The 18,489-nt window shown below is 41.3% G+C and overlaps 1 protein-coding gene across 3 annotated transcripts in view; it reads right to left on the bottom strand.

Moving 5' to 3' along the window:
• Positions 1–18,489, bottom strand: part of CUL2 (cullin 2) — a 90,711-nt gene that overhangs the window by 53,145 nt on the left and 19,077 nt on the right. For all 3 annotated transcript variants that reach the window (XM_030797656.1, XM_030797658.1, XM_030797657.1), the window contains exons 2-4: positions 16,129–16,269; positions 8,013–8,115; positions 5,911–6,005 (exon numbers count right to left, since the gene is read on the bottom strand). In XM_030797656.1, the coding sequence (XP_030653516.1) occupies positions 5,911–6,005; positions 8,013–8,115; positions 16,129–16,247 (317 nt within the window). In that variant the 5' untranslated portion in view covers positions 16,248–16,269. The remainder of the gene's footprint in view (positions 1–5,910; positions 6,006–8,012; positions 8,116–16,128; positions 16,270–18,489) is intronic.

Genomic DNA, 18,489 nt, shown 5'->3' with positions numbered 1-18,489 from the left:
TCACAATCAGTAGGTAAGAAAATGGAACAGAGTGTTACAGATAGTAAGTATGGGCAAGATTGACAGATACAAGATGACTTTGTCTACCAGAGGAAAACGAATTATAATAAAAATGTTTAATATATTTCAAGACTAATAAATGTGATTAACTCTAAGAATAACCGAGATGAACACAGAATTCTAAAATAAAACATGGAGAAAGGACTCGTAATGTTCAACTGTGTAGTTTTTAGGATCCCAGATTTCACTATAATGCCTTTAACGATCACCACCTAAAACTATTCATTTGAAAAGTTCTGCTAGTGTAAATAGCTATTGACAATACAAGTATTTTAGGAAACAACCCATGAAATCTATATGTGAATATATACACTTTTCAAAATTCACTACACCAAAATGAAGGGTCCACTCAGCATTTACAGACAAATTAAAAACAAAGACAACCAAAACAAGACAACAATTCTGGGAAACAATTTAACACGTAATTCCTGGCCAGGCGTGGGGGCTCACGCCTGTAATCCCAGTGCTTTGGGAGGCTGAGGTGGGAGGATCACTTGAGGCCAGCAGTTTGAGAGCAGCCTGGGTAACAGTGAGACTGTCTCTTAAAGAAATAATAATAACTCCTAGAAAATTGACTCCAAAGTGGTATACCCACAACCACTTACACAAGCTCCACCTCCATATTCACTAGTCAAGGCTCTACATTCCATGGCTTACAACCTTGATGTACCATTTCATATTTTAGTGTCCTCTGACCATAAGTTACAAGATCATACTCTTTTTTTTCCCCTTTAAAATGCCAATTATTCCTTCCTCTCTATCCTCACTGTAACTCTCAAAATTTCATGCTGAGTTTCCAACCATGCCTTCCAGGTGAGGAAAGAGGAATCAGATTGAGAGACAAAAGTAAAAGGTAGAGAGGGGATGGCCTCTCCACCTAAGTGCCCCATCCCAGATATTCTGAGGGTAGTCCCCTTTCATCCGAGTCTCACAGCACAGACACACCTTTCAGGCCTGCCCTGAACCCCAGAGGAGTTAGCCTTCACTTCCCAGCCCTAAGCAAATAACTATTTAATGCACAACTGTTTTATTTTCTTCACAGTAATTGCTACTATGAAATAATCCTATGCTTTTATTGGTTTCTTTTTTTGGTACATTCATCTCCTCTCTAGAATGTACAGTATACAAAGCAAGAACCTCCTCTTGTAGACAGCATCCACAGTAGTGGCAGGCAAAAGTCAAGCCCTCAAAAAATAATTACTGAATAAATAAATGGATAACATTCCAGACAGCAAGGATAGCAAAAGCTAACAGTACAACACAAACCTGGAAAAGCAGCCTGCAGCCAGATCATAAAAGCCATGAATACCAAGAAATAAAAGTAATCACTAACATTTATTGAGATCACCTGTCAGACACAGCCCTAAGCATTTTATGTGGCTGAATACTATAAGACAGATGTATGTGGTACTCCTATGATCATTTTATACCTAAGAAAGCTGCAGCCTAGAGAGGTTAAAGAGCTTGCTTGCAAAGGTCAATCGGCTCCTAAGTGGCAGGGCTGACACAGAAACTCAGGAGAGGTCTCCCACTCCCATTCAACATCGGCTGAGGGTATACTGTGTGCCAGGTCAACATGAGGCACTGGAAACACAAAGATGAAAAGCAAAAATATGGTCTCTGCCCACACAGAGCTCACTCTGTGGTACAATATACAAACAAATATAAGATTTCGTCAGGGAGGGGTGCTCCCTCAGTAGAGGGTACTTAATTGTCATATTACCATTTACACATGCCTTCCAATATGGAATCTGCTCCAAACCAGTTTTCTTTTCTGGTCACTGGCACCAAGACCATTCTGGTAACCTCGCCTAAAACATCAGAATCACTTATCTCATCCTTCCATTTTGCCTGCTTCAATTAGTCAGTCTTCCTGTCTTCCTAAAGTATTCATCACCTCCTCCCACTACTTCCTTTGACTTCCAATGTACTTGCTGACCCTCTGCCCCGATCATGTGGAACATTTGTATGACTGGGCTCTACTTCAGTTTCTGGCATCTTTAATTCATCTAAAAATTCTGCTGTCAGGATGTCACTTTCCTATTCAGAATTCTACAGGAGCTTCCTTTACCTATGTAATAAGTGTAAACTGCTTAGCACAGAAGCAGATGCTAGATCTGCAGATCAGGCCTGAATTCACTAATCCATTCCAAAGATCTGGATGTATATTCTTGAGTCAGGTATTGATTTAGTGCAGCTTTACATGCTTTTTATCTGCTAGGACAAACCAGTATTATCTTTTCCTCACAGAATAAAATTTAAACTAACTTACATTAACTATGTCTTTCTTATTGCAGATTTTTACTCTTGGTAAATTTAAGCTTGAAATACAATGTTTTAAAATAAAGTCATGGCCAGGCATGGTGGCTCACGTCTGTAATCCTAGCACTTTGGGAGGCTGAGGCAGGCGGATCACCTGAGGTCAGGAGACCAGCCTGGCCAACATGGTGAAACTCCGTCTCTACTAAAAAAATACAAAGATTAGCCAGGCATGGTGGTGGCTGCCTGTAATCCCAGCTACTCAGGAGACTGAGGCAGGAGAATCACTTGAATCCAGGAGGCGGAGGTTGCAGTGAGCCGAGATCACACCACTGCACTCCAGCCTGGGCAACGGAGCAAGACTCCGTCTGAAAAAAATTAAAAAAAAGTAATAAAATAAAGTCATAATTTAAAACATAAACAGTTCCATTTTTCATTTTAATATGGACACCATTCTTAATTTATAAGTCACTGTAGTATTTTATAATCAAATTTATTAACCACATATTTGTTTCTTATTAAAGACATGAGGCTGGACACAGTGGCTCACGCCTGTAATCCCAGCACTTTGGGAGGCTGAGGCGGGCGGATCACTCGAGATCAGGAGTTCGAGACCATCCTGGCCAACATGGTGAAACCCCGTCTCTACTAAAAAAAATACAAAAATTAGCCAGGTATGGTGGCGTGTGCCTGTAATCCTAGCTACTCAGGAGGCTGAGGAAGGAGGATCACTTGAACCTGGGAGGCGGAAGCTGCAGTGAGCCAAGATTGTGCCACTGCACTCCAGCCGGGGAAACAGAGCGAGACTCGGTCTCAAAAATTAATAATAAAATTTAAAAAAAAAGAACATTTATGATTCATGGGAGAAGGTCTAAATATCATTATGAACAGGTGATTAGAAGATGCTGATTCTGTAAAGGGAAATAAAATCTCAGGATTCCCAAAACTCCTAGGCCAAAACAGGAATTTAACCTTGGAGGCTGAGTCATGCTAAATGGCCATCCTCTTCCTGGACGAATAACTCTTACAAGTTTGTGTCGAAACATTATATATTAGCTAGACCCCCATGGTAAGGCAAAAAACCTCAGCCATTTCCTGATGACTACCCCGCCTCAAAAAGTCACTCATACGTAAATTCTTTGCTAGCCTCAAAACCATTAAAATGTAAATCCTCCCATAACACAAGGACAGGTCAATTGTAACTCCAGATCTGTAGTCTAAAGTCTAGTTCCTAAAACCTAAGGTCTGTTAGCATCCACCTGATATTAGCTGATATTCCCAGGCACAGGGCAAAGTCAAGATGAGAGTAATCATTCCTTCCCTGAGATGTCTGCACAACTGTTTTCTTCTTCTATTTCCTTTTGCTTCAAAGGTTTACCTTATATAAAATGTAGATTTACCTGGCATTAATTAGTCTCACAAGTAGGTAACCATTTGCCTCACTGCCACCACCCCTCATGTTTTAAGGAAAATGTATAAACACTAAACCTCCTAAGAACTTCTTTGGACAAAACAGCCACAGATGCATCGGTGCCTTGCATTTTTCCTGGGTGCATCCTTAAGCTAGCTCAATAAACTTTGATTGAGACACCTGCCTCAGTCACTCATTTCAGTTAACACTTCCAACCCTCATGGACGACTTAGAGAGGGTCAAGACTTCCGGGGAGGAAGTGACTGGAGATGCGGTAGAAACATCAAGAGAACTCAGAAGTGGATCCTAAAGATGGGACTGAATTGCTGCAATCTCATGATATAACTTGAATGGATAAGGAGTTGCTTCTTATGGATGAGAAAGTGGTTTCTTGAGATAGAATCTACTCCTAATAAGATGGTATGAACATTGTTGAAATGACAACAAAGGATTCAAATATTATATAAGCTTAGCTGACAAGGTGGTGGCAGGGTTTGAGAGTACTGACTCCAATTTTGTAAGAATTTCTACTGCAGGTAAAATGCTATCCAACAGCATTGCACCCTACAGAGAAATCTTTTGTGAAGAAAGAGTCAACTGATGCAGCTAACTTCATGGTTGTCTTATTTTAAGACATTGCCACAGCCTCCCCACTCTTCAGCAACCACCACCATGATCAGTCAGCAGCCATCAACACCGAGGCAAGAAGACTGGCAAAAGGATCACAACTTGCTGAAGGCTCAAATCATCAACAGCATTTTTTTTAGCAATAAAGTAATTTTAAATTAAGTTGTGCACATTTTTTCAGACAATGCTACTGAACACTTAACAGACTACAGTATAGCATAAACATAACTTATATGCACTGGGAAACCAAACAACTTGTGTGACTTGTCTTATTGCAATATTCCCTTTATTGTGTGGTGGCCTGGAACTGAACCCACATCATCTCCAAAGTATGCCTGTACAAGAAAAAGATTGAGAATAGAATCTACTTAAGTGAAATAGCATGTATCTGGAACAAGATTATGGTAGAATGAAGTGGTTAAATGGACGGGCTTCGGATTCAGACTGATCTGGGTTTAAATCCTGCTTTTGTGATTCATTAGCTGAGTGACCTTCAACAAAATGCTCTCAGCATTGCTTTCTTCTTCTGTAAAAAATGGAGATAGTAACTACCTCATATCATTTTACACACACATACACAAACACATATTAAATAGGCTGCAACATTTACTAAAAGTTCATAAATAGCACCAATTTAATAGTACTAATTTAGCCAGGCACAGTGGCTCATGCCTGTAATCCCAGCACTTTGGGAGACTGAGGAGGGAGGACTGCTTAAGCTTAGGAGTTCAAGATCATCCTGGGCAACATAGTGAGACAGCATCTCTACAAAAAATAAACAAAATTAGCCGGGCATGGCAGTGCACACCTGTTGTTCCAGCAACAGGGGAGAAGGGTGTTCGAGGTGGGAGGATTGCTAGGGCCCAGGAGGTTGAGGCTGGAGTGAGCTGAGATCATGCTACTACACTGCAGCCTAGGTGAGATCCTGCCTCAAAAAAAAAAAAAAAAAAAAAAAGAGGACAAAATAAAACAAAGAAAAATAGAAAAAAAGAAAGAGAGAAGCAATCCAGGCAGATGGAACAGCACCAGGAAAGGCAGAAAGATGGGAGAGACCATGGGCCATTAGGAAACTAGAAGTAATTCAATATGCCTAGACCATGGGGAATGCAGAACTTCAAGGGGAAAATAACCCAGTAATTTATCTAACATCATTTGCATCAAACATAAAATACTGAATGCTAGAGTCAAATAAGAACATATCGAGAGGACATGAGCTGAGATTTTCCCACTAAGTTTCATGCAAGTTGAATTTTCACAATGATCTCTGTTGAGATTAAACATGTGCTACAGGTTGTAAACAATCAGAAAAAACAGAGCCATGCAACTGAGTACAGTTTTACTTTTCACAGAACATTCCACACACTCCCTGGCTCCTAAATACCCACCTTACCCTGACTATAGACCTTTCCCCACAGGAAAGAAAAGTCCATGTCAGAGAGAATGCTTTAGTTTTGCACACGTGAATGAGAAATAGACAATAAAAAAATTATCCTGTCAACTATTAAACGCAGGCAATGCTGCTTAGCTTGTCTAGATTTTAAAGGCACACTCACCTATATAAGCAGTCCATATAGTCTGCACCCTTGCTGTATTCTTCCCAGTACCTATGATACATAACAAGTACTTGTTCTTCTGACTCCAAAACTCTCTATATAAAGAAGAAAAATATTTTTACTTGAAAAGCAATAATCATTTTCACTGTCAACCATAAAATGTATCAAAATTAATGTACTAAAATAATTTATGTAATTCTAGCTGTACAAATTACATTTACACAACACATATTAAATACACATATTAAAAATGAAACAACTGGGAAAGATGTGAGTCTTCAACATGAAAGTGAAGCATCCATAATAGAGAATAAACTGAGCCAAGCACAGTGGCTCACGCCTGTAATTCCAGCACTTTGGGAGGCCAAGGCGGGTGGATCACCTGAGGTCAGGAGTTCAAGACCAGCTGGACCAACATGGTGAAACCCCGTCTCTACTAAATAAAAAAAAATTAGCCAGCCGTGGTGGCACATGCCTGTAAGTTCCAGCTACTTAGGAAGTTGAGGCAGGAGAATCACTTGAACCCGATCACACCAAGACCCCACCACTGCACTCCAGCCTGGGTGACAGAGCAAGACTCTGTCTCCCAAACAAAAAAAAAAAAAAAAAAAAATCACACTTACAATGTAACCTAAAATATAAAACTGCAAAAAAATTATTAATGTCTTACACAGTTATCACTTACGGTGTAACCAAAGCTCACTAGCTTACAAAAGTGGAACTTTAAATTAACATACTAAACATAAACACTTTAAGACCACTTTAACACACTTGCTATCAAAAGCGCTTTTATAAGCGGATAAATGATCACATTAGAACACTAAAATGCATATGCCATATATAATCAGAAGTAGAGCATTTTCCAATATTTTCAGGGAAACAGCACACAATCAATTGTGCCTTACTTATGAGGGTTTTTTTTTTTTTTTGGTACAGATAGTGTCTCACTATATTGCCCAGGCTGGTCTTGAACTCCTGGCCTCATATGATCCTCCTGCCTCAGCCTCCTAAAGTACAGAGATTACAGGTGTAAGCCACCGCACCAGGCCAGTTCTTACCATTTAAAAAAGTATCTACTCCTGACCACGTGCAGGGTTAGACAGTTTAAATAAACTGTGTTGTTTTATTCCCATTTTATAGATAAAGAAAGTCAAAACTCAGTCCATAAGGTAGTTGTTAAGTGAGTTGCCCACGGTTACGACAGCTAATAAAAAGCAGAGTGAAGATTCTTACGCAGGCACTAAATTATCTCATCCAGTTCCTGATTAGATCAGTAGTCTAAATTAAGTTGGAAATGCTGTCTATAGCAAAATACTGCAAAATTCGCTGTTTATACACAGATCATGTCTGTGATGCTGCCCCTCTATGTACGGCATACTAATAAAAAAACTGATCACAGAGATAGCTTCTATCACCATTTACCATTTCTTTTTAATTTTAGATTTTGGGAAGACTTTATATAGCATATGAAAGGCAGCTAAAAAGCTGAAAATAATAAAGACAGAGATTTACCAAGAGATAGGAATAAAAAACAAGGGAAAATTTGGCTGTATAAACACTATCCAGAGGATGTAGGAGCACATTTCAAAACTCAACAAACCCTGAGCTGACCCTCTCCTTCATTTACTAATTACGAGATGCTGAGCAAGTAAACTGATTTCCCTAACACAGTGCTTGACTCAAAGATCTTAATATGTGTATCTTTTTAAAATGCTGATTAAGAAGCAAAAACAAGGGAGGCCAAGGCGGGAGGATCACTGGAGCCCAGGAGTTTGAGACCAGCCTAGGCAATATAGTGAGACCCCCGTCTCTACCAAAAAAAACCAAAAAATTGCCAGGTGTGGTGGTGTGTGTCTGTATTCCTAGCTACTCGGGAGGCTGAGGTGGGAGGATCACTTAAGCCAGTGAAGTCGGGGCTGCAGTGAGCCATGATCGCACCACTGCACCCTAGCCTGGGCAACAGAGCAAGACCCTGTATTTAAAAAAAGCAGCAGCAGCAGCAAAACAAGCTGACCTTGATAAAAGTTCTACACTGGAAAACAGTAAACTAGTAAAGTATACAACTATCAACATATTTATATCATGTATGTATCATTGCTTACCTTGTGCAAATGCCGAACATGATTTTCCAAAAAAATCTTAGTTTCTGTATAAAGTCTTTCTCCAAGGGGTTCAGGATAGGCCACACATAAAGCATAGATATCTCTAGTTAAATTATTAAGGTTTTCATATTTATTGGAGACAATTTTAAAACATGAGATTTACCTTGTTTGGCATTAAAAAATGAAAAAACATTTCTTTTTGTTGTTTAGCTTATAATATACATAATAAATACTGTTATATATATAACAAAGATAGAATACAGAATACATAACCATGCTTACTTTACATAAGATTCATTCACTTATTCATTCCCAAGTATTTACTGAGAATTATTTGAAGACACTGTAAGGAAAATGGTTCTTATCAGAGAGGTTAAAATCCAGAGGGGGTTTCTGGAAAATCAAATTACCCAGAATCCTACAAAATAAGGTTTATATTAGAATGGATATTAGTATCAATAGTATCAATGATATTAGCATCCATAGTATCAATGATGGGCTATGGAATATGACAAGAGGCAGATATATGTCTAAGCAATTCTGAGAAACTAAACAAAAATTATTCATTTGACACAGCCTCCTACATCATAGGAGTCAGGATACTCTACCGTTATTCTATCAGAAGAAATATACCGTGAATAGGAATATCAATTAAGTTTCTGAACATCAACTAAGTACCTTGCTAAGTCTCACCGGAAGTAGATAACAGAAGAAGTGGAAAGAAGTAAGACCCGAGACTTTACCTTTCAATAGCTAGTGATCTTAACCAAGTTTCCTAGCCTCTCTCGGGTGGCATTTCCTTTTTTTTTTTTAAATATCATTTGCTTTATTGGATCTTCTCAACATCTCCAATAATTAGAAACATTATAAACCAAGAAGAACAAAAGATAAGACTTAAGGCAAAGCCCATTTATAACTTTGGGGCCCGACACGGTATTAGATTACGATTCTGGGAACTAGGTGTTTCATATGCTGCCTCCAACTACTGTGACAAGGCATTTTGGAGGTAACAGCTCATTTGTCCACAGGAACAATGACACCAGAGCAACATAGAGGTCAGGACCTCCTGGTGGTTATACTCCAGAACTGTTCCATGATAAAGCTATGCCATCTTATCAGTACGATGACCACCACCAAGCGTCTCCAGGTAAAGATAATGAATCTTTCCCTGACATCTCCACAGCTCCTGTAAGACCCAAATAAACTCATATATGTTACTTTATAAACTGCCCATCATTAACCAAATGTAGAAGATAAAGGACCTATGAGCAACCTGAGACGAGCCAAACTAAAGATGCAGATACAAACTGGAAATAAGGCTGATGATTCAGGATGAAGTCAGGTATTTACATTTAATAGAAAGATTAGGAAATACTACGAAATAAAAACGTTAACTTAAAAACAAGGATGCAAATTCTTCCTCCTCTATATCCCCCCGACACTTTATATATATTCTTCTACAAAATTTATTTTTATACAGTAAAATTTATTTATACCTTTCCCATCCACATTAGCCTATTCTTCATCAACTCCATACTCCCAGCTCCCAGGCATGGTTCCTAGCACTTGATGATTTATTAAATCCTACTGAAGGAAAGGAGATGCAAAATCCATCTCACATGCTCCATTTACCTAGCACCCTTACCCTAGAAAGCGCAAGCAGCCCTCTCCATATTTATTTACTTATTTATAAATTTTTGATCGGTTCTATTTATATATTTTTAAGATTTATTTACATTTTTACTTCAAAAAAATGTTTTGTAGAAACAGGGTCTCACCATGTTGCCTAGGCTGGTCTCAAATTCCTGGACTCAGGCAATCCTTCTGCCTTGGCCTCCCAAAGTGCTCGGATTACAGGTATGAGCCACCGCTCAATATATCCGCTGCATGTAAATGTAAACAAAATCTACTGGAAGGATTTTTGCCAAATCTCCAGCTTAAGGAGAAAGGAGCTACACAAGAAGGTGGTACAGGGAGACTCTCCCACTTCATTCCATATACAGTACTTCTGCACTGTTGGACTCCTTCAGAATATACGTATTTTTTTAATGCAGTGAATCCACCTTAAAAGTTTATGTTTTAACTCACCATAGTTTTGGGTCTCAAATCACTGTATAATTTTAACCAATTAACTATGTTCTTTTTCTCTAAACTATTCAAATATCCAACCAACCAGGAAATGTTTAGCCCTTATGAAGAGCACCTACGAAAATGAGCTTTTCAACCTCCAACACTCAGTTATGATTTGATTATAGACAAGACGCTTTAAAAGACAAAAAATGTCGGCCGAGCATGATGGCTGACACCTGTAATCCCAGCACTTTGGGAAGCCAAGGCGGGTGGATCACAAGGTCAAGAGATCGAGGCCGGGCATGGTGACTCATGCCTGTAATCCCAGCACTTTAGGAGGCCAAGGTGGACAGATCATGAGGTCAGGAGATCAAGACCATCCTGACTAACATGGTGAAACCCCGTCTCTACTAAAACACAAAAAAATTAGCAGGGCGTGGTGGCGGGCGCCTGTAGTCCCAGCTACTCGAGAGGCTGAGGCAGGAGAATCGCTTGAACCCAGGAGGCAGAGGTTGCAGTGAGCCAAGATCGCGCCACTGCACTCCAGCCTGGGCTACAGAGCGAGACTCTGTCTCAAAATAAATAAATAAATAAATAAATAAATAAATAAATAAATAAATAAAAATAAATAAATTTAAAAAAAGAGATTGAGACCATCCTGGCCAACATGGTGAAACCCTATCTCTACTAAAAATACAAAATTAGCCGGGTGTGGTGGCACATGCCTGTAATGCCAGCTACCCGGGAGGCTGAGGCAGGAGAATTGCTCGAACCCAGGAGGCGGAGGCTGCAGTGAGCCGAGATCACACCACTGCATTCCAGCCTGGCAACAGAGCAAGACACCATCTCAAAAAAAAAAAAAAAGAAAAGAAAAAAACCCCACAAAATAACTAGGTCAGATTTCAACTAAAACATTCTTTCACTAGACTTATCTTTTCCTAAGTAATTTTTTAGGGAGCCAGAATACAAAAACTCCTCTATTTATGAACTTTCCAGTTTAAAAATGTCTCAGTGAGAAACTAAGCTGTTCCAGAATGAAAGCTCTTAGCTGCAACCAAAAGATAGTCCTAACCAGCAGCAAAGTTATTTATTTTATTTCATGTTCTCTATTAAAAGGTGTTTCCTATGCTTGGCTTAATTTTGAGATTTAACAGTATGAACTCTATTATGCCATGGGTCAAAAACAATGAGAGTTTTGCAATGGAAATAAAAGGTTACCTAAAAAAATGAAAATGTAAGACAACCAAAAAATGATTTGACGATTAAAAAAAAATACAATAAAATTAACAGTAAAAAAGAATTTGCTGACTTTTTTTTTTTTTTTGAGATGGAGTTTCGCTCTTTTGCCCAGGCAGTGCAGTGGCGCTATCTCGGCTCACTGCAACCTTCACCCTCCGGGTTCAAGCAATTACCCTGCCTACCTCCCAAGCAGCTGGGATTACAGTTGAGCGCCACCATGCCTGGCTAATTTTTTTGTATTTTTAGTAAAGATGGGGTTTAACCATGTTGGCCAGGCTGGTCTCGAACTCCTGACCTCAGGTGATCCACCTGCCTCAGCCTCCCAAGTACTGGGATTACAGGCGTGAGCCACTGCGCCCCACCAGATTTGCTGGCATTTCTAATGAGAAAGAATACAAATGCAGTATCTACGAAATCATGAATTAGCAAGCAAGGATAAAAAATGACTAATTAAATCGAAAATTTTCAAGTGCACAGCTAGTGAATCAATGTGAACAAATATCAATTAGCCTGATATAATTTAGAATAGGGTCAGGCAGTTGCTGATGCACCAAACACACCTGACTATAGATAAAATCTTTTCCCAGCTGTAAAATCTAAGAAAGAATGATGGGCTGCTACAGTCTCCATGGTTACTAAGACCTTCTCCTTCTAACACTTGTGAAAAGTGTCAAGGATACAGGTACTTGCCTCAATATTTTTCAATGACATCAAAACTGGTCTATGTTTGAAAGAGATGCCTGATAGAATATAAACTAGAAATGATGGCCAGGCGTGGTGGCTCATGCCTGTAATCCCAGCACTTTGGGAGGCCAAGGCAGGTAGATCGCCTGAGGTCAGAAGTTCAAGACCAGCCTGGCCAACATGGTGCAACCCCGTCTCTACTAAAAAAAAAATACGAAATTAGCTGGGTGTGGTAGCGCATGCCTGTAATCCCAGCTACTCGGGAGGCTGAGGCAGGAGAATCACTTGAACTCAGGAGGCGGAGGTTGGAGTGAGCCAAGATCACACTATTGCACTCCAGCCTGGGCAAAAAGAGCAAAACTCCGTCTCAAAAAAAAAAAAGAAACGAAGACAACAGTATGCCTGGGTTTACATGGTGGGAGGATGAACTCATATTCCTACCTGGAAGAAATATGTTGAGGGAAGGCAATATTAAGTTTCCCCTAACAATCATTTTGGACTTACTATAACCTTTTAGATGCCACTTCTCTTCAAGTAGGAAAATGTCTACATTATGCTGCTGGAGTCTGGAATGGAAATCTGTCCTAACAGCTACTAAAAGAGAGAAAACCTTGAGTAAAAGTAAACTAGAACAGGGCCAGGTACAGCCTTCCTATTTATACAAAGTCCAAAAATCAAAGAATTCACCATTGGCTGGTCATGGTGGCTCATACCTGTAATCCTAGAACTTTAGGAGGCTGAGGCCATGGAGATCACTTAAGATCAGGAGTTCAAGACAGCCTGGCCAACATGGTGAAACCCCATCTCTACCAAAAATACAAAAATTAGCCAGGCATGGTGGCACGCACCTGTAATCCCAGCTACACAGGAGGATGAGGTATGAGAATCACTTAAACCCAGGAGGGGGAGGCTGCAGTGAGCCAAGATCACACCACTGCACCCCAACCTGGGCAACAGAGTGAGACCCTGCCACAAAAAAAAAAAAAAAAAAATTCACCATTATTGTTTATTCTATTCACACAAAGTCCAAGAAAATTCACCATGTAAGAACCACAAAAGGCTGGGCACGATGGCTCACACCTGTAATCTCAGCACTTCAGGAATGCCAAGGCACATGGATCACATGAGCCCAGGGGTTCGAGACCAGCTTGGCCAACATGGCAAAACCCCATTTCTACCAAAAATACAGAAATTAGCCAGGCATGGTGGCGGGCACTTTTAATCCCAGCTACTCACGAGGCTGAGGTATGAGAATCACTTGAACCTGGGAGGTGGAGGCTGCAATGAGCTGAGATCACTGCACTAAGTCTAACAAAAAAAAAGAACTACAATGCACTATGTCTAATAAAAAAAAAAAGAACCACAAAAACAGGCACAAAAATCAAGATAGTAGTTAGCTCCTAGAGAAACGGGTGGGATTGTGAACTTAGAGGGTCACATGTTTCGGGTGGGGGTTATAGTGAATGCTGACAATGTTCTATTGTTCAATGTTCTATTGATAATGTAATTGCTTGCATTATAATTATTTGTGCAACGGTGTATTTTATGAACTTGTCCGTATTTGTGTTATTCACACTCCCCACAAATGCATGCTAAAAGTTCAAATAATAACACATATTTGAAACAATGTGGAGGGACCTGTCTTTTCCTTTTCAAAATATTTACATTGTATGGCCCTTAAAATTTTCACTTAAGATATTAAGAGTCAGAAGTGAACTTTATATTCTTGGGCAAAATAACAGGGAAAATGATGGAATTTTACCTTATAACAATTAGTAGCATAGCCTTTTATGTATTTATTTTTGAAATGGAGTCTTGCTCTTGTTGCCCAGGCTGTAGTGCAATGGCCCGATCTTGGCTCACTGCAACCTCCGCCTCCCAGGGTTCAAGCAATTCTCCTGCCTCAGCCTCCCGAATAGCTGAGATTCCAGGCACCCACAACCACGCCCGGCTAATTTTTGTATTTTTAGTAGAGACGGGGTTTCGCCATGTTGGTCAGGCTGGTCTTGAACTCCTAACCTTGTAATCCGCCTGCCTCGGCCTATCAAAGTGCTGGAATTATAGGCGTGAGCTACCGTGCCCGGCCTATACTCTTTAATCATTATTTTTGCAGACTTTTTTTTTATTTTGGGGGAAGAGAAAATTCATGATCAGGTAAAGAATAACTGGCCCAGCCACCAGCTGGGCAAGGTGACTCACATCTATAACCCTAGCACTTTGGGAGGCCAAGGTGGGAGAAGTGATTGAGCCCAGCAGCTCGAGACCAGCCTGGGCAACACAGTGAGAACTCATCTCTACAAAAAAATTTTAAAAATCAGCCAGGTGTGGTGGCACATGCCTGTAGTCCCAGCTACTCAGGAGGCTGAGGTAGGAGGATCTCTTGAGCCTAAGAGGTTGAGGCTGCAGTGAGCTGTAGTCACACCACTGTACTCCAGCCTGGGTGACAGAGTGAGACCCTGTCTCTAAAAAGTAAAAATTAAAAAAAAAAAAAAAGAAGAATAACTAAACCATATTAGACAGATCAAACAAATAACATCAGAGAAATAACAGTGACTGAAGGGGTCACTTTCCAGGGAAGTAATCTATTGCAAAACCACTTAAAAACCAAGAAATTCACTGTCGATTCTGTACAACAATGAAGAACACATTTTAATTATTTTTTCTTTACCTCCTGTTCATTTTCCCTCTTCTTGCTCTTCTTGTAGTCATCTATAACCAACTCCTCTTCCCTCTCTACTCCTTATTTTAGTTAAAATATCCTTAAAAGCACCTATGAACTTGCCTAGCCCAATCTCACTAACACACAAATAGCAACACTTTTTCAACTTTTATTAAGATTCTTGCCCCAAATCAATCCATAATGTTCCACAGAAAAATTAGCTATCTAATTCAAAGGCAGAATCTGTATTGGTTATCCTCTAGATATACTGGAAAGCATAGGAAATTGAATGTTTAAGATACTATATTCAAGTCTGTGCTCCATCAACTACTACCTGTATGACCCTGGGCAAGTAATTCCCCTACCTCTGAGATCAGTTTCCTCATCTGTTACAGTCAAGTAATTATTTTTGCCCCACTGATGTGACAGACTTGTTTGAGGTATCAAATAACATAAAAAATATAAAAGATCTTTGCAAACTATGAAGCCTTCCAAAATGTCATCACCCTTTTACGTATCTTCAGCGCCCAGAACATAGTTGGCTTAACAAACTTTCCTTACTGCCTACTGCAGTTGTAATGAATTAAATGGTTTTCTGTTGGTCTAAAGAACTTTACTCTTCTTGCATCCACATTCAGCTTAATATTAACAACTGAATTAGGCATTGAGAACAAGCTGAACTACTATCTTATGAAATCAGAGCTTTTCTAAAGAATGTATGCCCCATATAATGAGGGCAGCCCTTCTGTAGCCCCAGAAGATTGCTAGAGAGGGCAGCACTAGTTAGGTCTAGCAGATCACGGTCATGGAGGAATGCAGGAAACTAGGCTTCAGGGCATCCTAGAGAAATCACCAATCTGCATTGTTACATAAAACTCTCAATTCACACATGTAGGCAATCTAATGAAAAACACGCTTCCACCCTAGTCACTGAACTTGCTGTTCACTCTCCACCAAGCGCACTCTTCCCCCCAAAGTCACATGGCTTGCTTCCTCGCTGCATTCCAGTCTCTGCTCTAATGTCACCATCCTCAGGGAGGCCTTCCTTGGCCACCCATTCTAAAAGAGCAACACGCACACGGTACTCCAAGCCTCCCCAGCGTTCTTATCCTGCTTTCATTTATTACGACCTCTTCTTAAAAGCAATGACATTAGATTTTTTTTTACCTGTTTAGTGTCTATTTCTATTTTTATAATAGAAAGGAATTTCTTTTGTTCACCAACTGTATTCCCAAAGCCTAAAGCAGCCCTTGACAGATACTAAGTACTCAATAAATACTTGTTGAATGAAAGGTTATCAAATAACTGATTGCCATAAAAGAGGTGATGAACGTGGAAATGTAGATGATAATATATTAGAAAATAGTTACATGGGAAAGTTCTTCCATAACATTGAACATGTTCTCACTTTTCAACAAATTTATCAATTTTAGAACATTGATCAAGCTGCCATTAAAAGGATACGAGAAACGGTCGTTCCATGTTGCTCTTTCGACGTATTCCAACATGACCACAGCTTTTATTGTCGTCAAAAGTTTGTTCCATGTTTCATCAAAATCTACTACTCTTGGTTTCAAAGACATTGTGCAAGTGTAGTGTTGAAATCTGTCAATTAAAAACAATAACAATGTTAGCAATAATTCTATAAGCTTAGTTTTGTTTTGTTTTGTTTTTTGTTTGCTTTGAGACGGAGTCTCGCTCTGTCGCCCAGGCTGGAGTGCAGTGGCGCGATCTCAGCTCATTGCAAGCTCCGCCTCCCAGGTTCATGCCATTCTCCTGCCTCAGTCTCCCAAGTAGCTGGGACTACAGGCACCCGCCGCCATGCCCAGCTAATTTTTTGTATTTTTTTTTAGTAGAGACGGGGTTTCACCGTGATAGCCAGGATAGTCTCGATTTCCTGACCTCGTGATCCGCCCGTCTCAGCCTCCCAAAGTGCGGGGATTACAGGCGTGAGCCATCACACCCGGCCAGTTATTTGTTTTTAAAGCACTACATAATTAAATAGCATGATATATGCAAGGAGTGAGAAAACAACCCCACACACAACAAAATGTTAGCTACCATCTTTTCACGACTATTCAGACAAGAAATTTCATAGACTATTTATATTCATTACAAACTCTAGGAAATGGAAAGCTTCTAGTACAAATTATTTATGATCAAGGGTATAGTTTTGTGTCCGGAATTGGTGGGTTCTTGGTCTCACTGACTTCAAGAATGAAGCCACAGACCCTCGTGGTGAGTGTTAACAGTTCTTAAAGGCGGCGGTTCTGGAGTTTGTTCCTTCTGATGTTTGGATGTGTTGGGAGTTTCTTCCTTCCGGTGGGTTCGTGGTCTCGCTGGCTCAGGAGTGAAGCTGCAGACCTTCACGGTGAGTGTTACAGCTCATAAAGGCAGTGTGGATCCAAACAGTGAGCAGCAGCAAAATTTATTGCAAAGAGCAAAAGAACAAAGCTTCCACAGTGCGGAAGGGGACCCTAGCGGCTTGCCACTGCTGGCTCGGGCAGCCTGCTTTTATTCTCTTATCTGGCCCCACCCACATCCTGCTGATTGGTAGGGCCAAGTGGTCTATTTCGACAGGGCGCTGATTGGTGCGTTTACAATCCCTGAGCTAGACACAAAGGTTCTCCACGTTCCCACCAGAGTAGCTAGATACAGAGTGTCCATTGGTGTATTCACAAACCCTGAGCTAGACATAGGGTGCTGATTGGTGTGTTTACAAACCTTGAGCTAGATACAGAGTGCCGATTGGTGTATTTACAATCCCTGAGCTAGGCACAAAGGTTCTCCACGTCCCCCCCAGAGTAGCTAGATACAGAGAGTCGATTGGCGCATTCACAAACCCTGAGCTAGATATAGGGTGCTGATTGATGTGTTTACAAACCTTGAGTTAGATACAGAGTGCCCACTGGTGTATTTACAATCCCTTAGCTCGACATAAAGGTTCTCCACGTCCCCACGAGACTCAGGAGCCCAGCTGGCTTCACCCAGTGGATCCCGCACCGGGGCTGCAGGTGGAGCTGCCTGCCAGTCCCGTGCCGTGCGCCCGCACTCCTCAGCCCTTGGGTGGTCAATGGGACTGGGCGCCATGGAGCAGGGGGCGACGCTCGTCGGGGAGGCTCGGGCCGCCGGAGCCCACGGAGGGGGAGGGGAGGCTCAGGCATGGCGGGCTGCAGGTCCCGAGCCCTGCCCCGTGGGAAGGCAGCTAAGGCCCGGCGAGAAACTGAGCACAGCAGCTGCTGGCCCAGGTGCTAAGCCCCTCACTGCCCAGGGCCGGTGGGGCCGGCCGGCCGGCTACTCCGACTGCGGGGTCTGCCAAGCCCACGCCCACCCAGAACTCGCCCTGGCCTACAAGCACCGCGCGCAGCCCTGGTTCCCGCCCCCGCCTCTCCCTCCACACCTCCCCACAAGCTGAGGGAGCTGGCTCCAGCGTTGGCCAGCCCAGAAAGGAGCTCCCACAGTGCAGTGGCAGGCTGAAGGGCTCCTCAAGTGCCGCCAAAGTGCCCAGGCAGAGGAGGCGCCGAGAGTGAGCGAGGGCTGTGAGGACTGCCAGCACGATGTCACCTCTCAGTTTCAAAGATTTACAGTCCTCATTTAATATTGCGAGGGAAAGAAACGGGGACCCACTTAACCAAAAAGTCAACTTCCATCATGGGAAATAATGCAGGACATTCAACAGAAAGGTTTTGGCCCCAAATCCTTGTAGTTTGCACTCCTGAAAGTGGGGAATGAGGTAGCATGCAAGGGAATATGAGAAGGCACAAGAAAATGAAAGGCTTTACCTTCCTGGAGCATCAGTTTTGGTATAAGATTAGGGAAGAAATT

The sequence above is a fragment of the Nomascus leucogenys genome, chromosome 18, assembly GCF_006542625.1.
Source record: "Nomascus leucogenys isolate Asia chromosome 18, Asia_NLE_v1, whole genome shotgun sequence".
Taxonomy (NCBI): domain Eukaryota; kingdom Metazoa; phylum Chordata; class Mammalia; order Primates; family Hylobatidae; genus Nomascus; species Nomascus leucogenys.
The sequence above is the reverse complement of the archived record's forward strand: the minus strand, read 5'-3'. Positions and strand labels throughout refer to the sequence as shown.